The 26,872-nt window shown below is 45.1% G+C and overlaps 1 protein-coding gene across 2 annotated transcripts in view; it reads right to left on the minus strand.

The window, feature by feature from the left end:
• The window catches only part of ass1 (argininosuccinate synthase 1), a 168,702-nt gene that overhangs the window by 33,977 nt on the left and 107,853 nt on the right, over positions 1–26,872 (minus strand). For both annotated transcript variants that reach the window (XM_038782508.1, XM_038782509.1), the window contains exon 11: positions 23,287–23,351. In XM_038782508.1, coding sequence (XP_038638436.1) covers positions 23,287–23,351 — 65 coding nt within the window. The remainder of the gene's footprint in view (positions 1–23,286; positions 23,352–26,872) is intronic.

Genomic DNA, 26,872 nt, shown 5'->3' on the forward strand with positions numbered 1-26,872 from the left:
TGCGGAATGCAGGCCGTCAAGAGAATCACTGTCTGGTGCTAATTTTCGGTAATGTTGTTTTCTCTGAAAAAGTATCATAGTCGTTCCAGGATTCCAGGATTCAATAGCAGGATCAAAAGCATCCAATTGACCAAATAAAGGCATTGTGAAGTACTTAACAGAGTACATTAGTCCAAGGATAAGCAAAGTCGCGGTGAGGCGTCGCAATCAGCAGAGTTGAACATCGACACTTCCAATTTATCCTTGTCGCCAGTTTAATAAAGGCGAGGGGAGTCAGAACAGTAAACAAAAGAAGATGTTTATTTATAAGAATAACTATTTACATGGGGCCCGGCTATACCTCACTGGGCCCTCTCTCTATGTTGGTCGGTTCCTGATTATCAGGTCCGTAGTTAGCAGGGGAGCTCATACTCCTCGAGCCACATGGGAAAAACAAATGATCCTGTCTTGTTTTTCCTATGCAATTTATTCCAGGAAGGATCTCACCTTCTCAAGCACTCTGCCTTTTTTCTTCGTGTAAAGTCAAAATGTAAGGTCCATTAACACATGTTGCTACTCTCTAAATTAAATGTCACAAGCAAACCAGCTGTGTGGAATAAATAAATAAATTGCATTTACATAGAATTCGAGTTTCCCTGTCCTTAGAATGTCCCAACATCCAAAAAGTACTTTTTGAAATGTAGGCCGGAATTCTCCGGCCGTCTGATGAAAGTGGGTTTCTCTGGTCATGCCGGCAGTGCACCCCTGCCTGTGGGTTTCCTGGTGACGTGGGGTGGCAGCAATAGGAATTCCCATTGTCAGCAGCGGGAGTAATAAATCCCACCATCATTGAATGGCACGTCACCTCCCGCCGCCATGAAATGTGGGTCTGGGAGGCCAGATAATCCTGCTCGTAATCATTGCTGTATTGTAGGAAACATGGCCTCGAATTCGCACAGTGGGGTGGGGAGAGAGCTTTTCCAACCATTCTTGCCAATGGGGTCTTCCGGGCCCATCGTCAGCGATCACCCACCGCGTGTTTTCTAGCATCATGGGGTGGATTCAATGGGAAATCCCATTGACGGCAGCAAGACCAGAAGGTACGGCACGGTGGCACAGTGGTTACAGTGCTGACTCACAGCGCCAGGGACCTGGGTTCATTTTCGACCCTGGGTCACTGTCTGTGTTGAGTTTGCACATTCTCTCAGCATTTGCGTGGGTTTCCTCCGGGTGCGGTGGTTTCCTCCCACAGTCCAAAGAAGTACCGGGTAGGTGGATTGGCCATGATAAATTGCCCCTTAGTGTCTAGGAGTGTGTAGGTTAGGTTATGGGGTTGCAAGGTTAGGGCGGGTGGACATGGATGGAGTACTCATTTGAAGGGTCGGTGCAGACTCGATGGGCCAAATGGCCTCCTTCTGCGCCGTAGGGATTCGACGATTCTATGATCCCACCTCTGGCCAATGGCAGGCCTTCTCCCGCCGCTGAGGAACACACCGCAGGGGATGCAGAAACCACCCCTCCAGGAAGTTCACAAATAAATGATCACATCAACGTTTACTGATGTTGGTCGTGGGATAAATATGGACAGGTCTTCTGGCACTTTTATACAAAATGTTCTTTAAAGAACAATTTTTGCTATCTGCTGCTAGCCCAACAAGTTAAAGAGCTGTCATTTTTGCATTCCATTAATTTCTTCATGACCTGTATCTGTTATCTTCTGAAAATATCTGTGGTATTAATTTTTCTCATGATCATGGGTTTGCTTTATAAACTGGAACTCAAATAGCAGTCCTGACAATTTTAAAATACCATTGTGTCTGCATTTTAATGCAACACACAGTCATCTACACAAAATCAAATGAAAGCTTTGACAAAATCAATACAAGTGACTATTATTTTCAAAAGTAGCCTTGGAATAACAGAATATCTCTTTACCCATAAACTTTGTGTTTGTCAATTAACAATATCCTATAATGGGCCTAACCACCCTTTGATAATCCAGACACAATGTACTCATTGATGTATTTTATGTGATGTGAATTTATCTTTATTAAATGAATGATGCATCAAGTTTTAAAGTGAGGTTGCAGACACAAAGCTTTTTAATTAGGGCTTTTGTTTGACTGGCACACAATGAAAGAACTCTGGAGCTTGAGGTGTTAATGCTAATTTTTGGATTTGTTCACAATTTCCTTTTTTTCTAATCCAGGAGAGAACAGGGGTAGGGAGTATAAAAAAATAAATTGAATACAAAATATTTTGTTCTAAATGTCATGTCTGGGTAAACAAAGGCACAGGTGATTAAAATGTTAATACACACAGAACCCCATTTATGACATTGTTTGCCTATTCACAACTGAATAACAATCTGGAAAGATGTTTAAATGGGACTGTTTACACAAACCTCACATCAACCGTAACAAAGGAAAGCTGTCAACAGCTTCACCTGGACTTCTCATTCTTTCCCTACGTTTATGAGGTACTTGTGTTTTTTATAGTCCATATATTTATATCTAAAGCTAGTCTTACTTCAAAATTGGCAAGAAATTGTGAATGTGAACTAAAATGGACAGTTTTGATCTCGGCTTCTGTAACCACCGAAATGGTAATGTAAATGCCAAACGGTTTGCTGTCAAGAGGTAGCCAATATGACCAACAGAAGGTCAAGTGACTGCAGTGACCCTATCAGCCTCTATAAAGGGCAGGAAATCAAGGAAATCACTTTTGTGTCAGTGGCTTCCCAGATCATTCACTTCCATAAGTAATTGTTGTAATACCAAACAAAATATTCACTATTTATAACTTAATGGGAACTGCACATGCATGGTGATCCAGTTATAGAAGAAGTCACTGCAATATAAATAGGGCAGAGCAGAAAATCAATTCTGGAAAACTGGTTCAGGAAGTACTCCGACAACTGAAATGATTTGTATTAATATTTTTTACCTGCCACCCCTATCCTGAAGAAAACTACTTCTAGGTGAAATATGTTTAGATGAACACTATATCCAAGTAATCATTATTCCTGAATGAGTTCAGTCATTAGCTGGTGAGGCTATTCATCAGTTTGCAGTAGGTGCTGAGCAAGGTTCCACCCATACACCCATGTTTCCTGGAGCAGGTGTCCTAGTGTATTTGTTTCCTCCTTGCTAAAGTCAATTCTAGCACCCCTGCTAAAACCCACCAACCCATGTTGCGGCAAGATCCAGGCTGACATAAGTGGACTAAGTAAAGATGAGTTACCAAACCTAGGACCTTATGTAGCTCAGTTAGTTACTGGACAGACTCACTGATTTAGAACATAGAACAGTACAGCACAGTACAGGCCCTTCAGCCCACGATGTTGTGCCGACCATTTATCCTAATCTAAGATCAACCTAACCTACACTCCTTCAATTTACTGCTGCCCATGTCCTTGTCTAAGAGTCGCTTAAATGTCCCTCATGACTCTGACTCCACCACCTCTGCTGGCGGTGCATTCCACACACCCACCACTATGTAAAGAACCTACCTCTGACATCTCCCCTATACCTTCCTCCAATCACCTTAAAATTATGTCCTCTTGTGACAGCCACCCTCTCCAAGAGACAACCTTCTTTGAGGCAATGTCGTGTGGAGGTGAGGTGGAGCCAAGGCTGAAAGTGACAGTCTTCGGGGTATCAGATCAGCCAGAAATATTCATTGCGGGGGGGGGGGGGGGCAACACCCTTGACTTTGCCTCCCTAACCACCCGAAGAATCCTGCTCAGCTGGTGATCAGCAGCACCACTCAAATCTGCAGACTGGCTGTCCGACCCATTGGAATTTCTCTAATTGGAGAAAATGAAATTTGCCATTCGGGGGTCAGAACAGCGCTTCCACAAGAAGTGGAAGCCATTCACCAACTTGTACCAGGACTTGTTTGCAGCCAACAGCCAACAGAGCGAGAATAAAGTACATGGCCACCAAAGAAAGACGAAGCAGCCAACTATAAATATGTTCAGCCCTAGTCTGTTCACACTCAGGTGAACTTGTTTGATTTTCTTTTTTCTCTTTATTAATATTGTTCAATGTCTCTGTTTTCCTGTAACATGAACCATTTTGGGTTTTTTTTCTTGTATAAACTAGAACTTCTCTGTGAACTTGGGCAGCACGGTAGCATAAGTGGATAGCACTGTGGCTTCACAGCGCCAGGGTCCCAGGTTCGATTCCTGCTGGGTCACTGTCTGTGCGGAGTCTGCACTTTCTGCACCCGTGTGTGCGTGGGTTTCCTCCGGGTGCTCCGGTTTCCTCCCACAATCCAAAGACGTGCAGTGCAGGCTAGGTGGATTGACCATGATAAATTGCCCTTAGTGACCAAAAAGGTTAGGAGGGGTTATTGGGTTATGGGGATAGGGTCGAAGTGAGGGCTTAAGTGGGTCAGTGCAGACTCGATGGGCCTAATTGCCTCCTTCTGCACTGTATGTTCTATGTTCTAACCGCACCCAGCTTACTTTGTATAAAATACTACTTGTGGGCACGACACCTGTAACTTAACGATCAAGCTAGAAATATGTAATATGTAATGTGAAAAAACAATAAAAAGATTTTTTTTACTTGGATGAGCAATGGAAGCAGTATGCACCAACTACAAGAAATGAAAAAAAATGAAGATCGCTTATTGTCATAAGTAGGCTTCAAATGAAGTTACTGTGAAAAGCCCCTAGTCGCCACATTCCTGCGCCTGTTCGGGGAGGCTGTTACGTGAATCGAACCGTGCTGCTGGCTTGCCTGGGTCTGCTTTCAAAGCCAGCGATTTAGCCCTGTACTAAACAGCCCCTACAGATGCACTACAGCAGCTCACAGGCTCCTTCAACAGCACCTTTTCATCCAGAAAACAAGTGCAACAGATGCAAGAGAACACTGCTCTCTTCAAGTTCCCCTCCAACTCACGCACCATCCTGACTTGGAATCATATCAACATGTTCATTGTTGCTGAATTAATAAACTGGAATTCTCTCCCCAACAGCACTAGAATTCTCTCCCCAACAGCACTATGGTTGTATTATACCACATGGATTGCAGCAATTCAAGAAAGTAACTCATGATGACCTTCTCAAGGGTAATTAGGGAGGGGCAACAAATGCTGGCCTTGCCAGTGACATTCACAGCCCAAGAACAAATAAAAAAGACCTAAAAGCTAAAGACAATTTTTGAGGCGTTTTTAAATGTCAGGAGCAAGACCAGCATCTCATACTTTTTCCACTACAATCCAATTTTCTCTCTCCATTTAAAAAAAATGTCACTACAAAGATCTTAAACTTTCTTTATTAATTCATCCGAAGATGTATATACATTGGGCAGGCGGGACTGAAAAATCTCACCAAAGTCAATGGACCTCGCCAAATATTTTCAGTCCGACCTCTGCCTGCTGACGGTCGGACTGGAAAATCCCAGCACTTCCTCTTAAATCGACTATGCTGAAAATCGAGTGAGCAACACATTCTCTCCTGGGATCTTAAACGATTAAAATCATCATTTTCAGTCTTTTCTTTCTCTTACAATTTTAGGTCACGGTCTACCGGCCTTATTTCACTCTCACTTGAGCGCAGTGTGGCCGGTAAATCACAGGAGACGCCACTCACGGGCTTCCCAGTAGCCTTCACGCTTCGCAGGATCCACCCAAGTCCTGCGAGGTATCGGAGTCAGGATCCGGCCCCAAAGAGGCAGGATCAAACAGCGTACACTGCCATAGTGCCTGGGTGGCGTTGCCAAGCTGGCAGGAATACTGCCCAAGTGCCAGTGCTAGGGTGCATGGGTGGCACTGCCAAGGATCAGGGGCCCATGAATGGAGGGTGGGGTATGAAGGGAGGGTGGAGGGGGTATGAAGGGTGGGGGATGCAGGGCAGGTAAGTAGGGGCCTCTGGGAGGTTGGGGGGAGCTGATGGGTGCGGGTCCTGTAATTGGATGTGAGGGGGCCTGGAGAGGGAGAATCCCCCAAAGACCCCTAGCAGGGTGTCCTCACTGGGGGAGGGGTGGGGTCGTGCCCATATGTGTGGGAGTGATATTGCCCACTGGCGGGCAATACTCACTTAGAGATTAGGGCACTCTTTCAAAATGACAGCCCGATCTCGGAGTTCTGCACCCTAGTGCTGAAAAAAATTCTAAGGGCATGATTCTCCCAAAAGGGAACAAGTCATTTAGCGAGCACGCTAAGCCTCGTGGTTCTTGGCGCTCGCAGTGCCGAGAAACACATGGCTATCCAACCTGATTTGTGTTGAATAAGGGGCCTGAACCTTGACTGTGCCAGGCTGGCACCCAGCTGGCACTGCCAGGGTGCCAGGCTGGCACCACTAGGATGCCACGCTCATACTACCAGAGCGCCCAGGTGGCACCAGCAGTGTCAGAGCACCACCCTGCTTAAAGGGCATGCAGTTGGCGGCCTCCGAAGGGAGACCCCCATGAGTGCCGTTCTGTCTGGTCCCCGTTTGTGTGGACCAGTGCTGAATGGCACTCACCCAAGGCAGAGGGGATGAACCCCAAAGCTTCAGGTACCTCGAGAATCTGCACATTAGAGTGAGGCCAACTGCCTTGTTCAAATACGCAGAATTGCCAAAACGTGATTCCACTCATTGTGGGCAGGATTCACATTGTAATGTCTAACAAGATCACATTGATACTTGCAAGGCGTTGCAAGCTGGGTAGACCCCGGGAGCGGGGTCTCCTGGCTTTCATTGGCCACCTTGCTCCGCGGCGAGCTGGTTTTCAGGTGCAGAGTGGCCGTTGGCTCATGCCCTAAGTGAGGGCTAAACCGGTGAGAAACTCTCCAGGGCCCACTGGATAGCGGTGGGGGACTCACCGGCAGAACCGGTGGGACAGTCCCTGAAAAATGTGCCACAAATGAACTTGGAAATGTTTCTGGAGAATTGAGCCTTAAACTTTAGCTTGGTATTACAGAACCACTACTTCCTATTCCATTCAGTCTCTTCTTCTACTGCTTTCAACTCTGGCTACGTTATTCTTCATTTGGCCTTCTCAGTTGAGAAAAATATATGTTCCAGGCTCATCACCAAGAATGTTTCCATCTTCCTGTGAGCCAGATAACCCAATCCTTTTCTCCCATTGTTTTAATTTTCTCTGATAGGAACAGACTGGGTTCTCAAAATGCAGCTCTTTTTGTTTGGTATACAATTAATGGACTTACTAAAGGGATGTAAATTATCCCATTAGGTTTTAAGATGCTTTGAGAGACAGTTAATTATGGTTTTCACAGATGTTATTGATTTCTATTTAGCTCTGATTACTAGTTAAACTAATTCATACTCCAGAGCCCAGAAGTATAATCAGCTGCTTTTATTTACTCATCTAGTCGTATAACAAGCGTTGCCTGTGCTACATTTAACATTGCTCCATTACAATTTTAGGTCATTTTTGTACAGAACCAAACAGTGCAGTTCATCTCTTCTTTTAGAAGAGTTCTCACTGGAATTGAATTTTCAATGCTCAGGGCAGAACGTTTCCTTCAGGGTTAAGAAACAAAGGTCAGGAACGTTTCCGAGTCCTGAACCTGCCCCTACATGTGGGTAGGGGAAACAGTCACTGGTCCCGATTTTTCAGGAAATGCTTGTGCCCTTAGTTGGCCCACAGACAGATTTGGTGACGAATTAAGGGTGGGCTCTTGAAATTGGAGGGCCAATCGGGGCCTCCCAGCTTAAAAGGAGTAGGAAGTTGCATTGGAAGGTAAATAAGGGAGTAGGAAGTTCAATAGGGTGAGCCGCTTTCCAACTTTAAACTTAAGTTTAAAAACAGATCTTGCCCTCAAGTCATCACTGTGGTGAAGTTGTATCTCTTTAATCCTTTGGGCTCACTGGAGCACGACACTGCCACACCCCACCCTACCCTGGGACGCCACCCCACAGCACCTAAACTGGATGCCATCAGGCACCCTGCCGGGTAATCCTGCTGCAACCCATTGTACCACTGCAGATGATCCCAGGACTGGGATGGTACGAACGGTTTGCTGCGACTATTTCTCGTGCCCGACCACCTCTGATCCTAGTCCTAGTGGGGTCTGAAAATCCAGCTCTAGTTTTCAACAGATTTTTAAAAATAAATTTAGAGTACCCAATTCTTTTTTTTTTCCAATTAAGGGGCAATTTAGCGTGGTCAATTTACCTACCCTCATATCTTTGGGTTGTGGGGGTGAGACCCACGCAGATACAAGGAGAATATGCAATGCGGGATTATCCCAGCCCCGCACCAGGCTGGAGAATTCCCACAACTGCGCCACGCCGCCAGCACCATTGGCACCGGCGCGTTGGACGCGGGCCGCTCTACGCGGCCGGGCCACCGTTTCTCTGGCCCGGATGGGCCGAGCGGCCGCTCTAAAAAGGCAGAATCCCACCGGCGCCGTCCACACCTGGTTGCAGCCAGCAAGATTTCTGTGCGCAGGGTCGGGGCAGGACGGAGTGGCATGAACCACTCCGGCAGCGTCCCGCCCCAAAGGTGCAGAATCCTCCGCACTTTCAGGGGCTAGTCTGGCACTGGAGTGGTTTGCGCCCTGGCTGGCGTGGAAGGCCTTTGGCGCCGCGCCCGCCGGCGAGAGTCCGCACATGCGCAGGTGCGTCAGCAGCTGCTGACGTCATCTCCACGCACGCGCAGGGGTCACCTACGCGTCGGCCATCGTGGAGGCTGACACGGCCGACGCGTAGGAAAAGAGTGCCCCCACAGCACAGGCCCGCCCGCGGATCGGTGGGCCCCAATCGCGGGCCAGGCCACCGTGGGGGAACCCCCCAGGGCCAGATCTCTTTCCCCCCCCCCCCACCCCCAAGGCCCCAGAGCCTGCCCACGTCGTCAGGTCCCGCCGGTAAGGGACCTAGCCTGATCCATGCCTGCGGGACTGGCAAAAACCAGTGGGACTTTGGCCCACCGCGGGCCGGAGAATTGCCGGGGGGGGGGGGGGGGGGCGCTGCGGGCGACCGGCGCGGTGCGATTCCCGCCCCCGCCGAATCTCCAGTGCTGGAGAATTCGGCAGACGGCGGGGGGCGGGATTCACGCCGCCCCCCCGGCGATTCTCCGACCCGGCCGGGGGGATCGGAGAATCCCGCCCAAAGGTTTAGTGTTTTTACCAGTGGTAGGTGCGCATGTCCTTGTTGACGCCACGCCACTGCGCATGCACGGGTCCCGCGGCGCACAGTTCGTGCCGGAATGGGAAGCTGGAGCGGCGTGAACTGCTCCAGCGCTGTGCTGGTCCCCTGTAGGGGCCAGAATTGGTACTCCAAGTGGCCCGTTCACGCCGTCGTGAAACACGGTGGCGTTTCCGTCGGCGTGGACACTCTGCTGCCGAATGGGAAAATCCCGCCCGCAAACTCCACACGGACAGTGACCTTGGGCCGGGATCAAATCCGGGTCCTCAGCACCGTGAGGAAGCAGTGCTAGCAACGGTGTCGCTCCTTAGCTTTCAACAGATATTTCCTCTGACATACATAAATTCCTTGAAAAATGCTAGGCTGAATTTTGCCTTGGAAGTGAAATCGAGGCAGATTTGGAGACGCGTGGTGGGGAAATTCAGACAGTTCTGTATCAGAATGGCTCTCTGACGCTGTCCTGCCTCTATGCAAGTTTCCCAGAGGAAGGGTGCACAGGAACCGGAATCCGGTTCCACTGAGGCATGCAGCCAATTGTTCTACAGAACTGGCCACTACAGCCAATAAAGTCATTCTCTGCGTTGTCTAAAGTATTCGTTTAAAAGGAAATAAATGCATGAAGAGCCTGACTTGTTGCTTACCTATCATTTGGTGATAATGGTGTTAATTAAAAGTAACATTTCTTGCTACACTAGACCAATACCACAAATACCAACCAATAAGTATGTACCATTTCCATTGAGAAATTCACAACACTGCTCCTCTAACTGCTATGTCATGGCATTATCAAAAACATGGAAAGACACAATGGAGCCCACATTAATTGCCATTAACAGGACATGCTAATTAGTGGCTGAATATTAACCTCAATTTACTGAGGTTTTCTTCTTTCAGCTGTTTACAACAGACTCCATCTATTATCAGTTTAAAATCTCATTTTTTTGTTGACAAAAGTCAACAAGATTAAAATTCCACCTCTGGCCGGTCTGCTACCCATCAGCTGAACCTCCATGTATGTTTTGATTGTGAGTTACAGTTCAGTGCCAAGAAGGCATACAGTGAACATCTTAGCAACCATTAATTCAAATACAACCTCCAAAGACTACAACACTAAGTAATCCTTTAAGCTTTCCTTTTAACATCCATACAACTTAAAACACCTTTTACCAGAAGCACATCAGGTTGAAGTCATTACTGTTATTAGTTTTAAATCACCAGGATCGATTTACAGTCTTTAGATTACAGAGAGAGAGATTCATACACTTTCTGGCTGTGACTGCAGCTATCCAGCTCTGAAAATGGAACTAAAACACACCTTTCAGCAAACAGCCTAAAATGAAAGTAAAAAGCTGACAGACTGCCCAGCTCCACCCACTCTGACACCACTGCAATAATAAACACCCATTTCTTAAAGGTACCCTCACTACAGATATTTATATACATACCCATTTATAAATACTCATTTCTTAAAGGTACTCTCACATGACACCTCCCCCCAAGGAAAAAAAATAAACCATCAACTTCAAGATGGCTTCATTTTTCACTATCCTTTAACAAATGCACATAGTAAATATACTTTTCGTTTAAAAAAAACAACACACGCAAACAATATAATAATATAGTCCATTTTTGTTCTTCTTCCTCCAACTGAAATCCTTCTCGATTGACAGTCTCTTTGAACAAGAAGGCCCTTGCACAATCTGTGCATTTCTCTACGCCTCGGCATATCTCAAGTCAGATACTTTAGTTCAATCTGATCACAGAGTCCCTTGCAATTCTTGAGGATTGATTATCACAGCTTTCAGCCAGTCAAATGCCTGTTGAAAGTCCGCTGTCCATTGAAATTTTCAACGTCTCTTCAGCAAGTCCTTCAGTGGAGCAATCACGCTACAAAACCTTCGCCTTGTGGGTATTGAAAACTCCCCAATAACTGTTGGTTTCACATCCCGTGTGACCATCCGACCCTGTCCGATTGTATGCCCAAGGAAAGTGACTTGGTCTTTTTCAAATTCACTTTTGGCTAGGTTTATCACCAAACCCGCCTCCTGAAGTCGATCGAATAACTCCATCAGATGTTTTAAATGTTCTGTCCATGTCTGGCTGAAAATTACCAGATCGTCGATGTATACCACACAATTGGGTAATTCTGAAACGACTTTGTTAGTTAACCGTTGAAATGAGGCTGGTGCATTTTTCATGCCAAATGGCATAACTTGAATTGGTATATACCATCTGGAGTTACAAAAACTCAAATCTCCTTCGCCCTTTCGGAAAAAGGTACCTGCCAGTAACCTTTAAGTAAATCCAGTTTGGAAATAAAAGCTGATTGTCCCACTTTCTCAATGTAATAGGATAAAAGTCCGTTCTTGTAACTGCATTAACCTTTCTATATCCCACACACAACCGTTGGGTACCATCTGGTTTAGGTACCACCACTATGGGTGAGCTCCATTGACTGCAACCCACTTCAATTATGCCATTTTTCAGCATACTCTCAATCTCTTTGTTAATCTGTGCCAATTTTAAAGGGTTACGTCTGTATGGATGTTGTTTGATTGGAACAGCATTTTCCACATCTATATCATGTATAGCCATTTTAGTACTTCCCAATTTATCTCTACAAACTTGCCCATGTGATATCAATAACTCTTTCAGATCAGTCTGTTTTTCCTCTGGAAGGTAACTCAACAATTTATCCCAATTTTTAGAAACATTCTTGTTTTCCAATTTAATTTGAGGTATGTCAAATTCACAGTCATCTGGATTTGGTTCATCACTTTGAATTAGTATCATTAAAACCTCCTCCTTTTCCTCTCCTTCCCTTTCAAAGTACCTTTTAAGCATATTCGCATGACACACTCGGTGAGTCTTCCTTCTATCTGGCGTTTTTACCACATAATTCACCTCACATGATTTTCTTTCAATCCGATAAGGTCCACAAAACCTAGCTTTTAAAGGTTCACCTACCACTGGTAAAAACACTAAAAATTTATCTCCAATGGCAAAACAACAAACTTTGGATTTCCTGTCCGCTACCCGTTTCATCACATTTTGTGCAACTTTTAAATGTTGTCTAGCCAATTCACCTGCTCGATTTAATCGTTCCCGAAAACTTGATACGTAATCCAATAATGTCATTTCTGATTTCTCACTCACCGATTTTTCCTTAATCAATTTAAGTGTTCCTCTTACCTCATGACCAAAAATTAGTTGTAAAGGACTAAATTTTAGTTGACTCATTAGGTGCATCCCTAATTGCCAACAGTACGAATGGAATTCCTTTATCCCAATCCTCTGGATAATCGTGACAATAAGCCCTCAACATTGTTTTTAATGACTGATGCCGCCTTTCTAACGCTCCCTGCGATTCTGGATGGTACGCAGTTGATGTAAATTGTTTTATTCCTAAATTATCCACAACTTCTTTGAATAACCTTGAGGTAAAATTTAATCCTTGATCAGATTGTATTTCTGTGGGTAGTCCATATCCAGTAAAGAATTTAAGTAATTCCTCCACAATCTTTTTAGCTGTAATATTACGTACTGGAATGGCCTCTGGAAACTTAGTAGACACAATCATTATAGTCAAAAGATATTGATTCCCACTTCTCATTTTGGGAAGCGGTCCTACGCAATCAATTAGGACTCTTGTAAAAAGTTCCTCAAATGCTGGAATCGATATTAAGGGCACTGGTTTTATCACTACTTGAAGTTTCCCTATCACTTGTCATGTGTGGCATGATTGACAAAATCTAACTACATCTTTATGTAGTCATGGCCAATAAAAATATTTTTGTATTTTAGCTTGAGTTTTCCTTATTCCCAAATGACCTCCCACTGATACCTCATGTGCAACTCGCAACACCTCCTTTCTATACGCTACCGGCAATACTACTTGATGAACTTCTGCCCACTTTTCATCCGTCGGCATATGTAAAGGTTTCCATTTTCTCATTCAGACATCACTTTTACGGTAATAACACTCTGGTATCCATTCTGTTTCCTCTTCCATGTATACTTTCTGATACATCCGTTTTATTTCTAATGTTGTAACTCCGCCAATTTTCCTGAACTAAAAATATCCGCCTCAACGTCCACCTGTTCCTGTTCTTTTTCAACCATCTGATCAAAAATCGTTTCTGATAATTGCACTTCAACTTCATCTTCACTCTTTGATTTCTCCTCATCTTAACTTGTGACTTTGCGACCTTGTCACTACACAATCTGGAAAAATCCCACAATATTTGTTCTTCAACACTTCAGTTGTCTGATTTTCCACTGGCTTTTCAACCACCGTAGGCATCACTCCCACTTGTGATCCAGCTATATCATTACCCAAGCTAAACTGTATTCCTGGACAAGATAGTTTCTCTATCACTCCTACTACAACTTCACCACTCTTCACTGGACTTTCCAACCGTACCCCTTCTTGCTGTGACTGCAGCTATCCAGCTCTGAAAACAAAACTAAAACACACCCTGCAGCAACCAGCCTAAAACAAAAGTAAAAAGCTTACAGACAGCCCAGCTCCACACACTCTCTGGCATCACTGCAGTAATAAACACCCATTTCTTAAAGGTACTCTCACATGAGAATGGGCACCCAGGAATTTAAAAATATGACTTAACCTATGACATCAAACAAGTATAAAAACTTGATAAAAGTGTACCATTCAGTACTAATGCTATTTTAACCCATTGCAGAAAATTTTAAAAAGTTAATACTGGGCCAATTTTCCAGCTGTGTTGCACCTGACACAAATCCTGCTGTGTCGGGGAAATTTGGCGCGCCCTGGTGGAAAACTGATCACGAGTCTCCCGACCCACTCCAGCTGGTGTGATCAGGATCCCGCCCAAAAAGGGTAGTTATGACCTCGCTGGAGGGGGAAACACGGACGCCTTTGGAGTCCTGTGTGGTTTGGAAAATGGCTGTATGTGCTCTGGCACAGCCAACTGGCACACTGCAGTGCCAACCTGACACCGCCAGGGTAGCAGCAGACAGTTCCAGGTCAGCACTGCCAAGGGGCAGGAATTAAAGGGAAGTCCTGAAGGGAAGAGGGCCTTTGGTGACCCCATAGCGGAGTCTCTCTATTGTTTGGGAAGTGGGAATGATACCTCTGGTTGAGAGGGGGGGGGGAAAGGAGGAAATTATACCTCTGACTGGGGGTCGGGGGGTCACTCATGCCTATGCGGAGTGGGGGGGGGGGGGGGGGGGACCCAATCATTTAGTGGTGATAAGTGGGGTTGTTTGCCCATCTGCGGTGAAGGGTTGAGGGTGCTTCCCCTGTCTGCAGGATGTGCTGCAGGAGAAGGGGGAGGGGTCCCTGCCGCTTTACCCCGAGATCGGCGTGTTCTGATCGCTGAGGAAATGGACCTGCTGGCATGTTTAGACCACTCCCGAGCCAGTGCAAAACTCACCCCCTACAAAAAATGACCAAGTGTGGTGGATTGAGATCGGGATCTCTCCCACCCACCCGATAGGAATTGCACCGCACTTCCCGCCGGAGATGACAGGCCGGAATTCTCTAGTTGTTGCGATTCACATTTCCAGCCAGCAGAGCGCCCCCGCCTGTATCTTTCCTTTTTAAAAATAAATTTAGAGTACCCAATTCATTTTTTCCAATCAAGGGGCAATTTAGTGTGACAAGTGCCAGGAAGACAGAATCCCGCCGCAGCAAGCAGCACGCGGCAGAGAAACACGCTGCTGAGGGTCCAGAGAATCCAGGCCGTAGTCTTTTTTGGGGGAGAATTTCGTCCACAGTCTATTAAAGCATTTAGAACATTTAGATTCTCTACTTTGAAAATATAAAATATTTTCATTTGTAATAATTCTGCTCTGTAGGCCCTCTGGCCCTCACATCCCTTTCCCCCATCACAACCCTCCATAACCCCCCCCCCCCCCCCCATGATACCAAATCATACACCCAACTCATCCTCATGTCCTCTGATAACCCATGCCCCCTCCCACCCCATGCCTCCTTCATGCTTATTTGCCCAGTACTACCATGGGCAAACCTCAGCAGCCATATGAATATGAAGAAAAACAATAAGTGTCTAACAATCTAACTATCACTCATTCACATCCTACAGTGAAATAGTTCCCCTTCAAGAAATCCATACAAAGCTTTGAAATCTCAAGTGGTTAATCTCTTCTAAAAGGAAACAAATTTATATTCAGACCGCACATCAAAGACAGCCAATTATTTAATAGGCTCTTTTAAATAGTCAATTAAACTGAACTCAGAACTCCCTGTTCAGGCTTTTGTAGCTTTTGAAACTCAGCAAAGCATTCATAATGACATAATAATAGTCCAAACGAAAATGTCAATGAAGAACTCTATTGAAACTGCACAGTGAAAGTGTAACAGACGGAGGTAAAGGTGCGTGGTAATTGATTCACATTTATCATGAGAAATTCTTCAAATAAAAAAAGATACTCATATTGCCCAAGTTCCCCAAAACCTGTTAAAACACAGGCATCCTAGTTCCCAGTTGTAATACATCCAAATTTGTATCCCAAAATCTGCACACTTGCATTAGTATGCATCTTGTACAATAGAAAAGCACTTCAGAACAACAATATGAAAAATAAATAAGCAACTAAATTGTGGAAAATGCAAGTTGTTACGTAGCTACACCAGAACATACATTCTCCCTAATCCCCGTGAAGGCCCGATGCTGGCCTAAAAAAGCGGCGCGAACCACTCTGGCGTGGGGCAGACCGGAAGTTGCTGAATTGTCTGCACTTCCAGGGGCTAGGCCGGCGGCGGAGGGGTTGGCGGCGCACCAACCGATGCCAAAGGGCCGGCGGGAGTTAGCGCATGCGCAGAACCGCTGGCGTGGTTCCGGGCATGCGTAGGGGGGTGTCCTCCCTGCGCCAGCCATGGCGGAACCCTACAGGCACCGGCGTGGAAGGAAAGAGGCCTTTGGCGCCACGCCAGCCGGGGCCGAAGGGACTTCTCCGGAAGACCGCGCATGCGCCGGAGTGTCAGCGGCTGCTGACGTCATCCCCGCGCATGCGCAGGGGAGGGGGTCACTTCCGCCTCCGCCATCGTGAAGACTATGGCGAAGGCGGAAGGAAAAGAGTGCCCCCACCGCACAGGCCCGCCTGCAGATCGGTGGGCCACGATTGCGGGCCAGGCCACCGTGGGGGGGCCCCCCTCGGGGCTGGATCCCCCTGTGCCCCCTCCCCCCACACCCGAGGACCGCACCAGTAGGCCTATCAGCCAAGTGCCGCCATGTGGGACCATGTCCAATCCACGCCGGCAGGACTGGCCAGAAACCGACGGCCGCTCTGCCCATCGGGGCCCAGAGAATTGCCGGGGGGTGGGCCCGCTGCCAACGACCCCCGACCGGCGTGGCATGATCCCCGCCCCAACCCGAAAACTGACGCCGGAGAATACGGCAGCTGACGTTGGAGCGGCGGGGTGGGATTCACGCCGCCCCCCCTGGGATTCTCCGACCCGGTGGGTGGTCGGAGAATCCTGCCGAACATGTCTGTGTTGAGTCTTCTACCATTCTTCATTATGACTCCCTCATAAAACAGACACAGATTTGTACTTTGCTTCCTTTTTCTTTTTACATTAAATGCTTATTTTAGCCTACTTCAAATGTCCACTGTAAACATTTGCGCTGAAGGCAGTGGTTAGAGGGGGGGAGCTAATTTCGATACGGGCCCATAAGGAGAAGGCAGAGTGAGCAGAGATAGATAGGCTGGTTAGGGAAATATTCCAGGTGGACAGGAGATATTCGGAGGCCCCGGAGGCAGGGTTATTGAAGGTAGAAGCTACAGATGAAGTTTGGTCTGTTATCAACAGGGAAGGTGGTGGAAGGCGAGGGGGGGGCGATGGCGATATAGGAGTATGGGGAGAAGGCCGGCAGGATGCTTGCACACCAGCTAAGGAAAAGGTAGGCGGCCTTTGGTAACGGCTCCTCTGCCATTCTTGCGGGCACAGTATTCCACAAGCCCGGTCCTGAGAGTCTGGGGGCAGTGGAGGAAGCATATGAGAGTGAAGCATATGAGAGTGGAGGGAGAATCGGTATGGGCTCCAATTTGTGATAATCACCGGTTTGTTCCGGGGAGGCTGAATGGGGGGTTTCGGAGATGGCCGATAGCAGGGTTTGAAAGGATGGGAGGTCTATTTATTGATGGGAGCTTTCCCTGTTTGAAGGATTTGGAGGAGAAGTTTGAATTGCTGGGAGGGAATGGGTTTTGATAACTGCAGATAAGGGATTTTGTGTGAAGGCAGGTTTCGACCTTTCCGCTCCTACCGCCACAGGGAATACAGAACAGGGTAGTTTCCAGAACGGGGGTGAAGGAGGGGAAGGTTTTGGATATCTACAAAGAGCTTATGGAGTGAGATGAAAGCCAGATAGATGAGGTAAAGGTAAATGGGAAGATGAGCTGGGCGGGGGAAGTAGAGGCTGGTCTGTGGGCGGATGCTTTGAGCAGAGTCAACACGTCCTCATCGGTGCCAGGCTCAGCCTGACATGAGGCAGACATGCAGATGAGCAAGTTTTTCGGGATAGAGGACAAGTGTGTGAGGTGTGCGGGAGGGCCAGCAAACCATGCCTATATGTTTTCGGCATGCCTGAAGCTTAGCGGATACTGGCAGGGATTTGCGGATCTTATGTCAACGGTACGTAAAACAAGGGTGGCGCAGGGCAGCTATGTGGTACAGTGGTTAGCATTGCTGCCTCACGGCGCTGGGGACCCGGGTTCGAATCCCGGCCCTGGGTCATTGTCCGTGTGGAGTTTGCACGTTCTCCCCTTGTCTGCGTGGGTTTCACCCCCACAATCCAAAGATGTGCAGGGTAGGTGGATTGGACATGCTAAATTGCCTGATAATTGGAAAAAATAGTTGGGTACTCTAAATTTAGAAAAAAAACATGGGTGGCGCCAAGTTCAGAGGTGGCAATCTTTGGAGTGCAGGAAGATCCGGGAGTCCAGGGGGCGAGAGAGGCTGATGTTTTGGCCTTTGCCACCTTGGTAGCCCGGAGGCGGATATTGTTAGCGTGGAGGACTCAAAGCCCGCAAAATCAGAGGTTTGGGTTAGAGACATGGCTGAGTTTCTTAGACTTGAGAAAATTAAGTTCGCCCCGAGAGGTTCAACATTGGGGTTCATCCGGAGGTGGCAGCCGTTTATGGACTTCTTCGGGGAAGGCTAAACTGTCAGCAGAGGCAATGGGGGGGGTTAGGCCACTTTGTGTTTAGGGTAGGTGGAATAAGTGAGAGATGTTTTTTGCATTATGTTTATATTTGTATCGTTTATTTTATAAAATTATAAATGGCTTAATAAAATGTTTTTTAAAAAGTAGGGGGATCAGGGGTTATGGGGAGAAGGCAGGAGAATGCAGATGAGAAACATATCAGTTATGATTGAATGGCGGAGCAGTCTCGATGGGCCGAATGGCCTAATTCTGCTCCTATGAATTATGGTCTTATCACAGAAGCAGCTGTAAACCAGGAAATGGAAGGGAGGAAGGAATTCAGGAAAATGACAGTCACAAGAGAAGTGGGACTGAATAAAATATTGGAGCTATGGGCTGACAAGAGCCGGGATCCTGATTCATTTTAGGGTCTTAAAATAAATGTCCAGTGAGAGAGTCAAATCATTGGTTTTAATTATCCAAAACTCCCTAGATTCAGGGAAGATCCCATAAAATTAGATGATTGCAAATACAACACCTTTATTCAAAAAGGGAGGGAGACGCACAGGAGAAACTGCAGGCCAGTTAGCGTAACATATGTTGTCGGGAAAATGTTAGAAGCTATTATTAAATAAGTTATAGCAGGGCACTTGGATAAGCTAAAGTAATCAGAAAGAGTCAACATGGTTTTGTAAAACAGAAATCACGTTCCACCAACTTATTGGAGTTCTTTGCAGAAGTAACATGTGCTGTGGATAAGGGGGAACCAGTGGATGTACTGTACTTCGATTTCCAGAAGGCATTTATAAAGTCCAGGTCAAAGGTTATTGTGGAAAAAAAAAGCTCATGGTCTAGGGTGTAACTTATTGGCATGGATAAAAGATTGGCTGGATAACAGGAGGTAGCGAGCCGGTATAAATGGTCTTTTTCAGGTTGGCAAGATGTAACAAGTGGTGTGTCACAGGGATAAGTGCTGGGACCACAACAGTTTACAGTTTACATAAATGTAAATGACTTGGATGAAGGGATGGATTGGATGGTTGCCAAATTTACTGATGACACAAAGAAAGGTAGGAAAGCAAGTTGTAAAGAGAACATGAGGAGCTACAAAAAGATATAGATAGGTTAAGTGAGTGGGCAAAAATCTGGCAAATGGAATATAATGTGGGAAAATGTGATATTGTCCATTTTGGCAGGAAGAATAAAACCAAAGCATATTATCTAAATAGTGAGATATTGCAGAGCTCTTGAGGTGTGGAGAAATCTGGTTATACGAGTTCAAAAGGTTAGCATGGAGGTACTACAAGTAATTAGGAAAGCTAGTAGAATGTTATCATTTATTGCAAGGAGAATCAAAAACAAAAGTAGGGAGGTTATGCTTCAGTTGTGAGGACATTGGTGAGATCATATCTGGCGTACTGTGTACAGCTTGGGAACCTTGTTTAAGGAAGGATGTAAATGCATTGGAAGTAGTTTACAGAAGGTTTACCAGGTTGATATCTGAAATGTGCGGGTTGTCTTAATGAGGACAGACTAGGTTTGTATCTGCTGGAGTTTAGAAGGGTAAGAGGTGATTTGATTGAAACATATCCAGAGGGGTCTTGACAGGGTGGATGTGGAGAGATTGTTTCCTCTTGTGGTAGAATGTAGAACTAGGGGTCACTGTTTTAAAATAAGGGGTTGCCCATTTAAAATGGAGATGGTGAAATTCTTCCTCTCAGGGGTCTTGTGTCTTTGGAACTCTCTTCCTTATAAGTTGGTGGAAGCAGAATCTTTGAATATTTTTCAGGCACACCTGGATAGATTCTTGGGTAAGCAAAGGGGTGATAGGTCATCAGGGTTGGCAGGATGTCGATTTGAGATTTCTATCAGATCAGCCATGATCTTATTAAGCAGGCTCGAGAGGGTGAATGACCTCCTCCTGCTCCTTGTTCGCAACTCTTTCGACTTGCTCCTCCTCGGACCTTGGAGGATAAGATGTGCAATTTTTCCATCTCCTCATCATTCAGGTTCTCCCCCTTTGCATCGCAAAGTTGTGTAGCACATAGCAAGCTACGATAATATTAGGGGTCAAGCGATTGCTGTGAGCCTGGAGCTTTGGCAAAGAGTCTTCCAGACTCGAAACGTTAGCTCCCTTTTCTCTCCACAGATGCTGTCAGACCTGCTGAGATTGCCCAGTATTTTCTGTTGTTGTTTCAGATTCCAGCATCCACAGTAATTTGCTTTTATCTTGCTTTTATCTATGGAGTCACATGTAGGCAACACCAGGTAAAAATGGCAGATTTCCTCCTACAGGGAACTAGCGAACCAGATGGGCTTTTACAGTAATCAATTATAGTTTCATGGTCACCGCAACAAATACAAGCTTCCAATTGCAGATTTTATTTAATCACATTTAAATTCCAGCACTTGGGGTTTGAACCTATGTCCCCTAAGAGGATAAGCTGGACCTCTGGATTGCTAATCTCCCCTTAATTGGCTATATTAGAACTTTACGAAGAACAAACTGAAGTGAAAAAAAAATTAAGATAGTTACATAGAACATAGAACAGTACAGCACAGAACAGGCCCTTCGGCCCTCGATATTGTGCCGAGCCATGATCACCCTACTCAAACCCACGTATCCACCCTATACCCGTAACCCAACAACCCCCCCCTTAACCTTACTTTTTAGAACACTACGGGCAATTTAGCATGGCCAATCCACCTAACCCGCACATCTTTGGACTGTGGGAGGAAACCGGAGCACCCGGAGGAAACCCACGCACACACGGGGAGGACGTGCAGACTCCGCACAGACAGTGACCCAGCCGGGAATCGAACCTGGGACCCTGGAGCTGTGAAGCATTTATGCTAACCACCATGCTACCGTGTTGCCCCTATCTTAACATAACCGTCCTACTATTAATCACATTTTCATCCAAGTCTTTAATTTTGAAAATAAATTGCTTAATTTTAGAAACTGGTGGGTTTTCTGTGTCGTTGTTTCCAATAAGTCTGAGGAAATGCTAATTTGTGAAGAATGAAATGATTACACAATGTGATGCATAGAGTATTATTCTGCATCAGTAAATAATGGAAAATACTCACTTTTAGCTATTGTGGGCTCTCCAATCTTAGGTGGGTATTAGCCTTAGGTAGGATATGGGGAGGTGGTGGAACAGCGGTACTGTAATATTCTTGAGGCCTGGGGTTCGAATCCAACCACTCAGATGGTGGAATTTAAATTAATTAAAAACATCATCCAGAATTAAGTCTGATGATGACCATGAAACCATTGTCGATTGTTGTGAAAACCCATCTGGGCTCACTAAGGGGAAGAAATCTGCTATCCTTACCTGGTCTGGCCTACATGTGACTCCAGACTCACAGCAATGTGGTTGTTTAGCAAGCCACGCTCAAGGGCAATTAGGAATGGGCAATAAATGCTGGCCTAGCCAGCAATTCCCACATCCTGAATGCCCACATCCTGTAAATGCATTTTAAACAATAATTTATGCAACTTCTACGCACTGACATTCCCCTCATCACGAGATGGCAAGAATTCCTAGATTGGGAAGGAGTGCCATTACATTATTTATAAAATGTCTGATGAAAGCAGATTCCTTATTGAAATTTAATTTATTTCCAATTGTAACTGTTCTTACTAAACAGACTTTTGGGCAGCAACAGTTGTTATTTGGTTGTAGTCTGACATTAGACTTTACTTTCCTTAATCATCATGGCTGAAATTCCCACAATGAGTCTGCGGGCTTTATCCAATGGAGTAACTCAGCTGGATAGATCAGAAAGCCCAGGTCCTATCCTGCCATAGGTATAAATACGTAGTTTCAAGCCATGGGTGTTGGGGTGCAGGGTGGGGAGGGAAAAAATAATCAGCCTGGGTTGCTGTTGTTTATTGCAGACCAGTGACCTCTGCTGGAAGTGCATGTATATGAGCATTGAGCAAAGGAGGATAAGGTTTTGTTTATGATGGCTCCAATTGTCAATTAACCTGCTGCTACTGACCATCAATATTCTTAACTGAAGAATGGCTTAATGAATGCAACACTGAAGAATGATCACCATCTGTGGTACTGTACTCCAAGAAGAAGTCAACCTTCAGAAGTGGAAGGGATGAGAGGAGAAAATTACAGTACTTGTTTAAAAATTTAGATATTTTGTATACCCTCCCTTTCTTTAGCTTCATCAGGCCATGTAACTTTATGATTAGTTGTTCAGGCAATCTGCCTGCCTGCAGGCTTATACTAATGCTGTTCTGAATTTAGTTGTTAGAGTGCACATGAGTGGCACAGCTTGGTTTGCCTATCCAGTTGGGAAGTGGGTGGCTACCACTTGGCATCATTCTAGACTGCACGGCTGAGATTAGTAATTCACCATGTGGAGAACCACAAACGTGACCTTCTATTTCAATATTCCATCTGGCACTCCAAATATATATGCTGTCATCGGTTGTGGAGCTCTTCAAATACCCTTTAATCCACGCTCACTGGAACTCAGTTTAAAATACTCAAGTGAATTAATCCATATTCAAATTGTGCACATGGTTTAGCTCAATGGATCAGTCAAAATCTTACATGGTTTGGTGAGAAGAGTGTGGGGCAAACCAAATTTCAATTGTAAACAAAGCATAGAACCAATGCTAAATCAGGTTTTACCTGTGTAGCATATTTTGGTATAGTATTTGCTTTAATATCAAGATAATTTTCCTGGATGCAATCGTAAAAGTGCAGGAATACAATCTGATTGCCAAAAGCTACAGGGCATAAAGTTTACATGGAGTTAACCAAAAAATCATTCTGGAAATATTGTTGAGAAATAGGAACCCAAATTTCTTTATTCCATTTTCTATGGATTACTCATTACATGTTTTTCCTGTAAATATGTGGCTGCAGGTAGATATTGATCCATCTGAAAACTGATTATTGAAGTTGCGAGCAGAAATAGCCTGTCACAATACCAGACAACACTGATGCAAATACTTGACTACTATGGACAATACAATATCAGAATAGATTTTAAAACATTAGATAAAACACATCAGGAGTCCCTTACCGCGTGATTTCATGCCAATGAAGCGATTCTCCACGATGTCTATACGTCCAACCCCATGCTTACCCCTGAAAAAGGCAGAAGACGAATGGTATAGTTCAATTTCCTTTTCAGGCGGGTGAATCACCCCCATAAAGGTACAACAGGGCATTAAGTAATTGGCTCAAGTGATGTAGACATTAATATGGTTGAGGTTAAAAAGGGCCAGTCAACTGAGAGACAGCGAGATAAACTCACACAATGAACATTCTGCCTCATTAAAGGATGTCAAAATTTTTTAGGATGGCTGCACAATTCCAAGGCACACAGCCTGGCACTTTGTCGGGTCCTGAATGGGAGTGAAGTCAGATTAGAATAAAATGAGACTGATCTTTTCACACACTTTGAAGGGAGACGTCGAGCGGTGCACAAAGAGGCAATTCTCCAGGTCGACAGCATGCTGTTGGAGCTGTGCGGTATGAGCAGCAGCTGATTAAATCCGGAAGAAGACCTCCAAGGCTGCCACATTCAGGGTACACAGACAGAAATCCATGCAAAATTCTCACAGTCCAGTTTGCTATAGGCAGGCACTGAGGACCATCACAGTAGGCCCGCGGGGAAAAAATACAGTAAATCCAATCTCATTTATACATGTCTATTCAGCATCACATAAAAACTCATTGCAATGCAAATCCTGCTTTCATCTTGCAAGCACACAGCACTTAAAGTGGCTTTTGAGGAAGAATAGTGACCGAGGAAGTTGACAATTAAAAGTGACAGTAACCAGGAGACAAGATTTTTTTTAAAAATAAACCTTCTTAACATCACAGCTGTATTCATACAAGCCTCATTGTGCGTGTGAAGTCATTTCACTCAATCTTTTAAATACCAGTTTAAAAGGGGATAAAGCAAAGTTTTATATCATTGTACTATTTTGTCCCAATACAACACATAATTGCTGTGTCACGCATTCTTTCAGGAACAAAACAAAACAATAAACTAATATCTAAACAAAACTCAGTTGATGCTTGTTTTATTTAACACTGCATAAACCTTTTCCCAGGCCTTTCATCCTTCAAAAGGCTGAGGCTACATTAAAATCACATCAGTTTCAAATGGACACTGTCTGAATTTCAAATTTTATTTTACCATATATATTCATAAGCATTTATTAAAGATCAATCCTTTACGTTCATGATTTTGGGCTAAAATGTGGATAACTTTTAAAATAAAATGCAATGTACCAGAAATAAGGAGATCACCTACTAGTGAACATTTAAATTTATCAAATCCGTAAATATTGGGCTATTTAAATTCATCCTATTCTTACATTATGTTTATTATCATTTAGGACTTGCAGCTAATGCATGTACTTGGTCTAGAACTGGTTTTGTGAAGCAATGGTCAGGACTTTCTTCCCATATTGTATTATTATTAAGCAATATTGGTAGTGGCACTGTTAAACACATTCAAATGACATTTTTCTATTTTAATCCCAAAAGGGGCTAATAACTTTGTACAGTAGCAAACAAAGGAATTTCGTACATATACAAATATAGGTTTGTCAGTAGAACAGGGGCAGCAGGGTAGCATGGTGGTTAGCATAAATGCTTCACAGCTCCAGGGTCCCAGGTTCGATTCCCGGCTGGGTCACTGTCTGTGTGGAGTCTGCACGTCCTCCCCCTGTGTGCGTGGGTTTCCTCCGGGTGTTCCGGTTTCCTCCCACAGTCCAAAGATGTGCGGGTTAGGTGGATTGGCCATGCTAAATTGCCCGTAGTGTCCTAATAAAAAGTAAGGTTAAGGGGGGTTGTTGGGTTACGGGTATAGGGTGGATACGTGAGTTTGAGTAGGGTGATCATGGCTCGGCACAACATTGAGGGCCGAAGGGCCTGTTCTGTGCTGTACTGTTCTATGTTCTATTACTTCATCCCCTTGTTTGTTATCTAATCTACTTTGCTGGAACTGCACTTCTGTGTTGTGCTTGGTTAGAACCGACATCAGGGCTGGAATTCTCCGTCTATTGCGGTTCACTTTTCCCACCGGCAGCACAACCTCGCCCATGGATTTTCTGGCAGCATGGGGTGGCTTCAATGGGAAACCCCATGGACAGAGGAGGGTGTATAGAATCCCCCATCAGTAAACAGCATACCACCAAGAAACAGGAGAATGGAGAATCCAGTCCCGATCTGTCTACTGGTGCACAGCAGCCAGACCCATGCTTGTAGGATGGCCATTTGGGTGAAGTGGTGGAAGACTGATGATGGCCATGAAAGTTCTTCTTCAAGGAAAATCCTCAGGTTACTTACGTACCAGGAAGTGGAACTCGTTGCCACAAGGAAGTGGTTGAATTGAATAGTATAGAGGAATTGAAAACAAAGCTAAAGGAAAAACAAAATAGAAGGATATGGCGACAGGCGTGATGAAGAAAGATGGCAGAAGGCTCTTATAGGCCATAACCAAAGAGTTGAGTCAAATGGATTGATTCCAGAGATGTGGGGTTCATCATATGAGGAGAGATTGAAAAATTTAGGCCGATACTCGGGGAGATCTAATTGAGGTATTCAAGATGCTAAAAGGTACGGCTAAAGTAGACGTGGAGCAGGATGCTTCCTCTTGTGCGGCATTCGAAAACGAGAGGTCATAATAGAGGTAGCAAATTTAAAACAGATTTGAGGAAAAATTATTTTTCCCAAGGGGTTGCAAATATATGGAATTCGCTACCTCAAAGTGCGATGGATGCAGGGGCAGTGAGTACTTAAAGGAGGAGTTAGACAGATTTTTAATTGGTAATGGGTTGAAGGGTTATGGAGAACGGGCAGGATGGTGGAGTCAAGGCCAGGATGGGATCAGCCATGATCACATTGAGGGTGTTTAGGCTCCGGGGGGTGGGGGGGCTAAATTGCCTACTCCTGCTCCTTGATTCTAAGGAGGAAATGCTCTTGTTGGTTTTGCAATCCAGCTCTTGGTCTGTAACATCGTAGGGAGCAGATGAGGAACATATCAGCCATGTTAGAATAGTGGAGCAGACTTGATGGGCCGAATTCTGCTCCGATATCTCATGAACTTATGAAATGGCCTTTTCTGTGCTGTAACTTCCATGCTAAGGAAGAGAAAAAGTTTCAGAGAAAAAAAACAAAGGAGAAGGACACAAGAAGTTAATAGTACCAACAAAAGCTACTAATGAAATAGTCCAGCAAATGCATTCAGAAATCTTAAAGAAGCCCATGTGCCCATGGATAGTTATTCTTTTTAATAAATACCTCCTGCTTCCTGTATCTTTTCTGCATGCCTCCTCTCCTTGCACGTCAGTTATTTAGGGTGGGCTATTTTTCTGTGGTTCCTGTTCTCTTAATGGTATTTTGTCCAAATGGTTATTTCTTCATGTATATGCCTAGATAGTAAATGTTGACCATGTCAAACACCATAGCAGAGTCTGATCCTACCACTCACAAATATAGGCTTGAATTTCAAAGCCTGATGAGGCAGGAATGAAGGCAGGTGGGCAGAAAAATTGCCATGGGAGAATAGCCCGACGCACAATGGTCACCTACCCCCTGGCCATTAATTGGCTCTTCATTCAAAAATTGCAGTGTACATTTCACGGTAATGA

This window comes from Scyliorhinus canicula, chromosome 21 (genome assembly GCF_902713615.1).
Source record: "Scyliorhinus canicula chromosome 21, sScyCan1.1, whole genome shotgun sequence".
Taxonomy (NCBI): domain Eukaryota; kingdom Metazoa; phylum Chordata; class Chondrichthyes; order Carcharhiniformes; family Scyliorhinidae; genus Scyliorhinus; species Scyliorhinus canicula.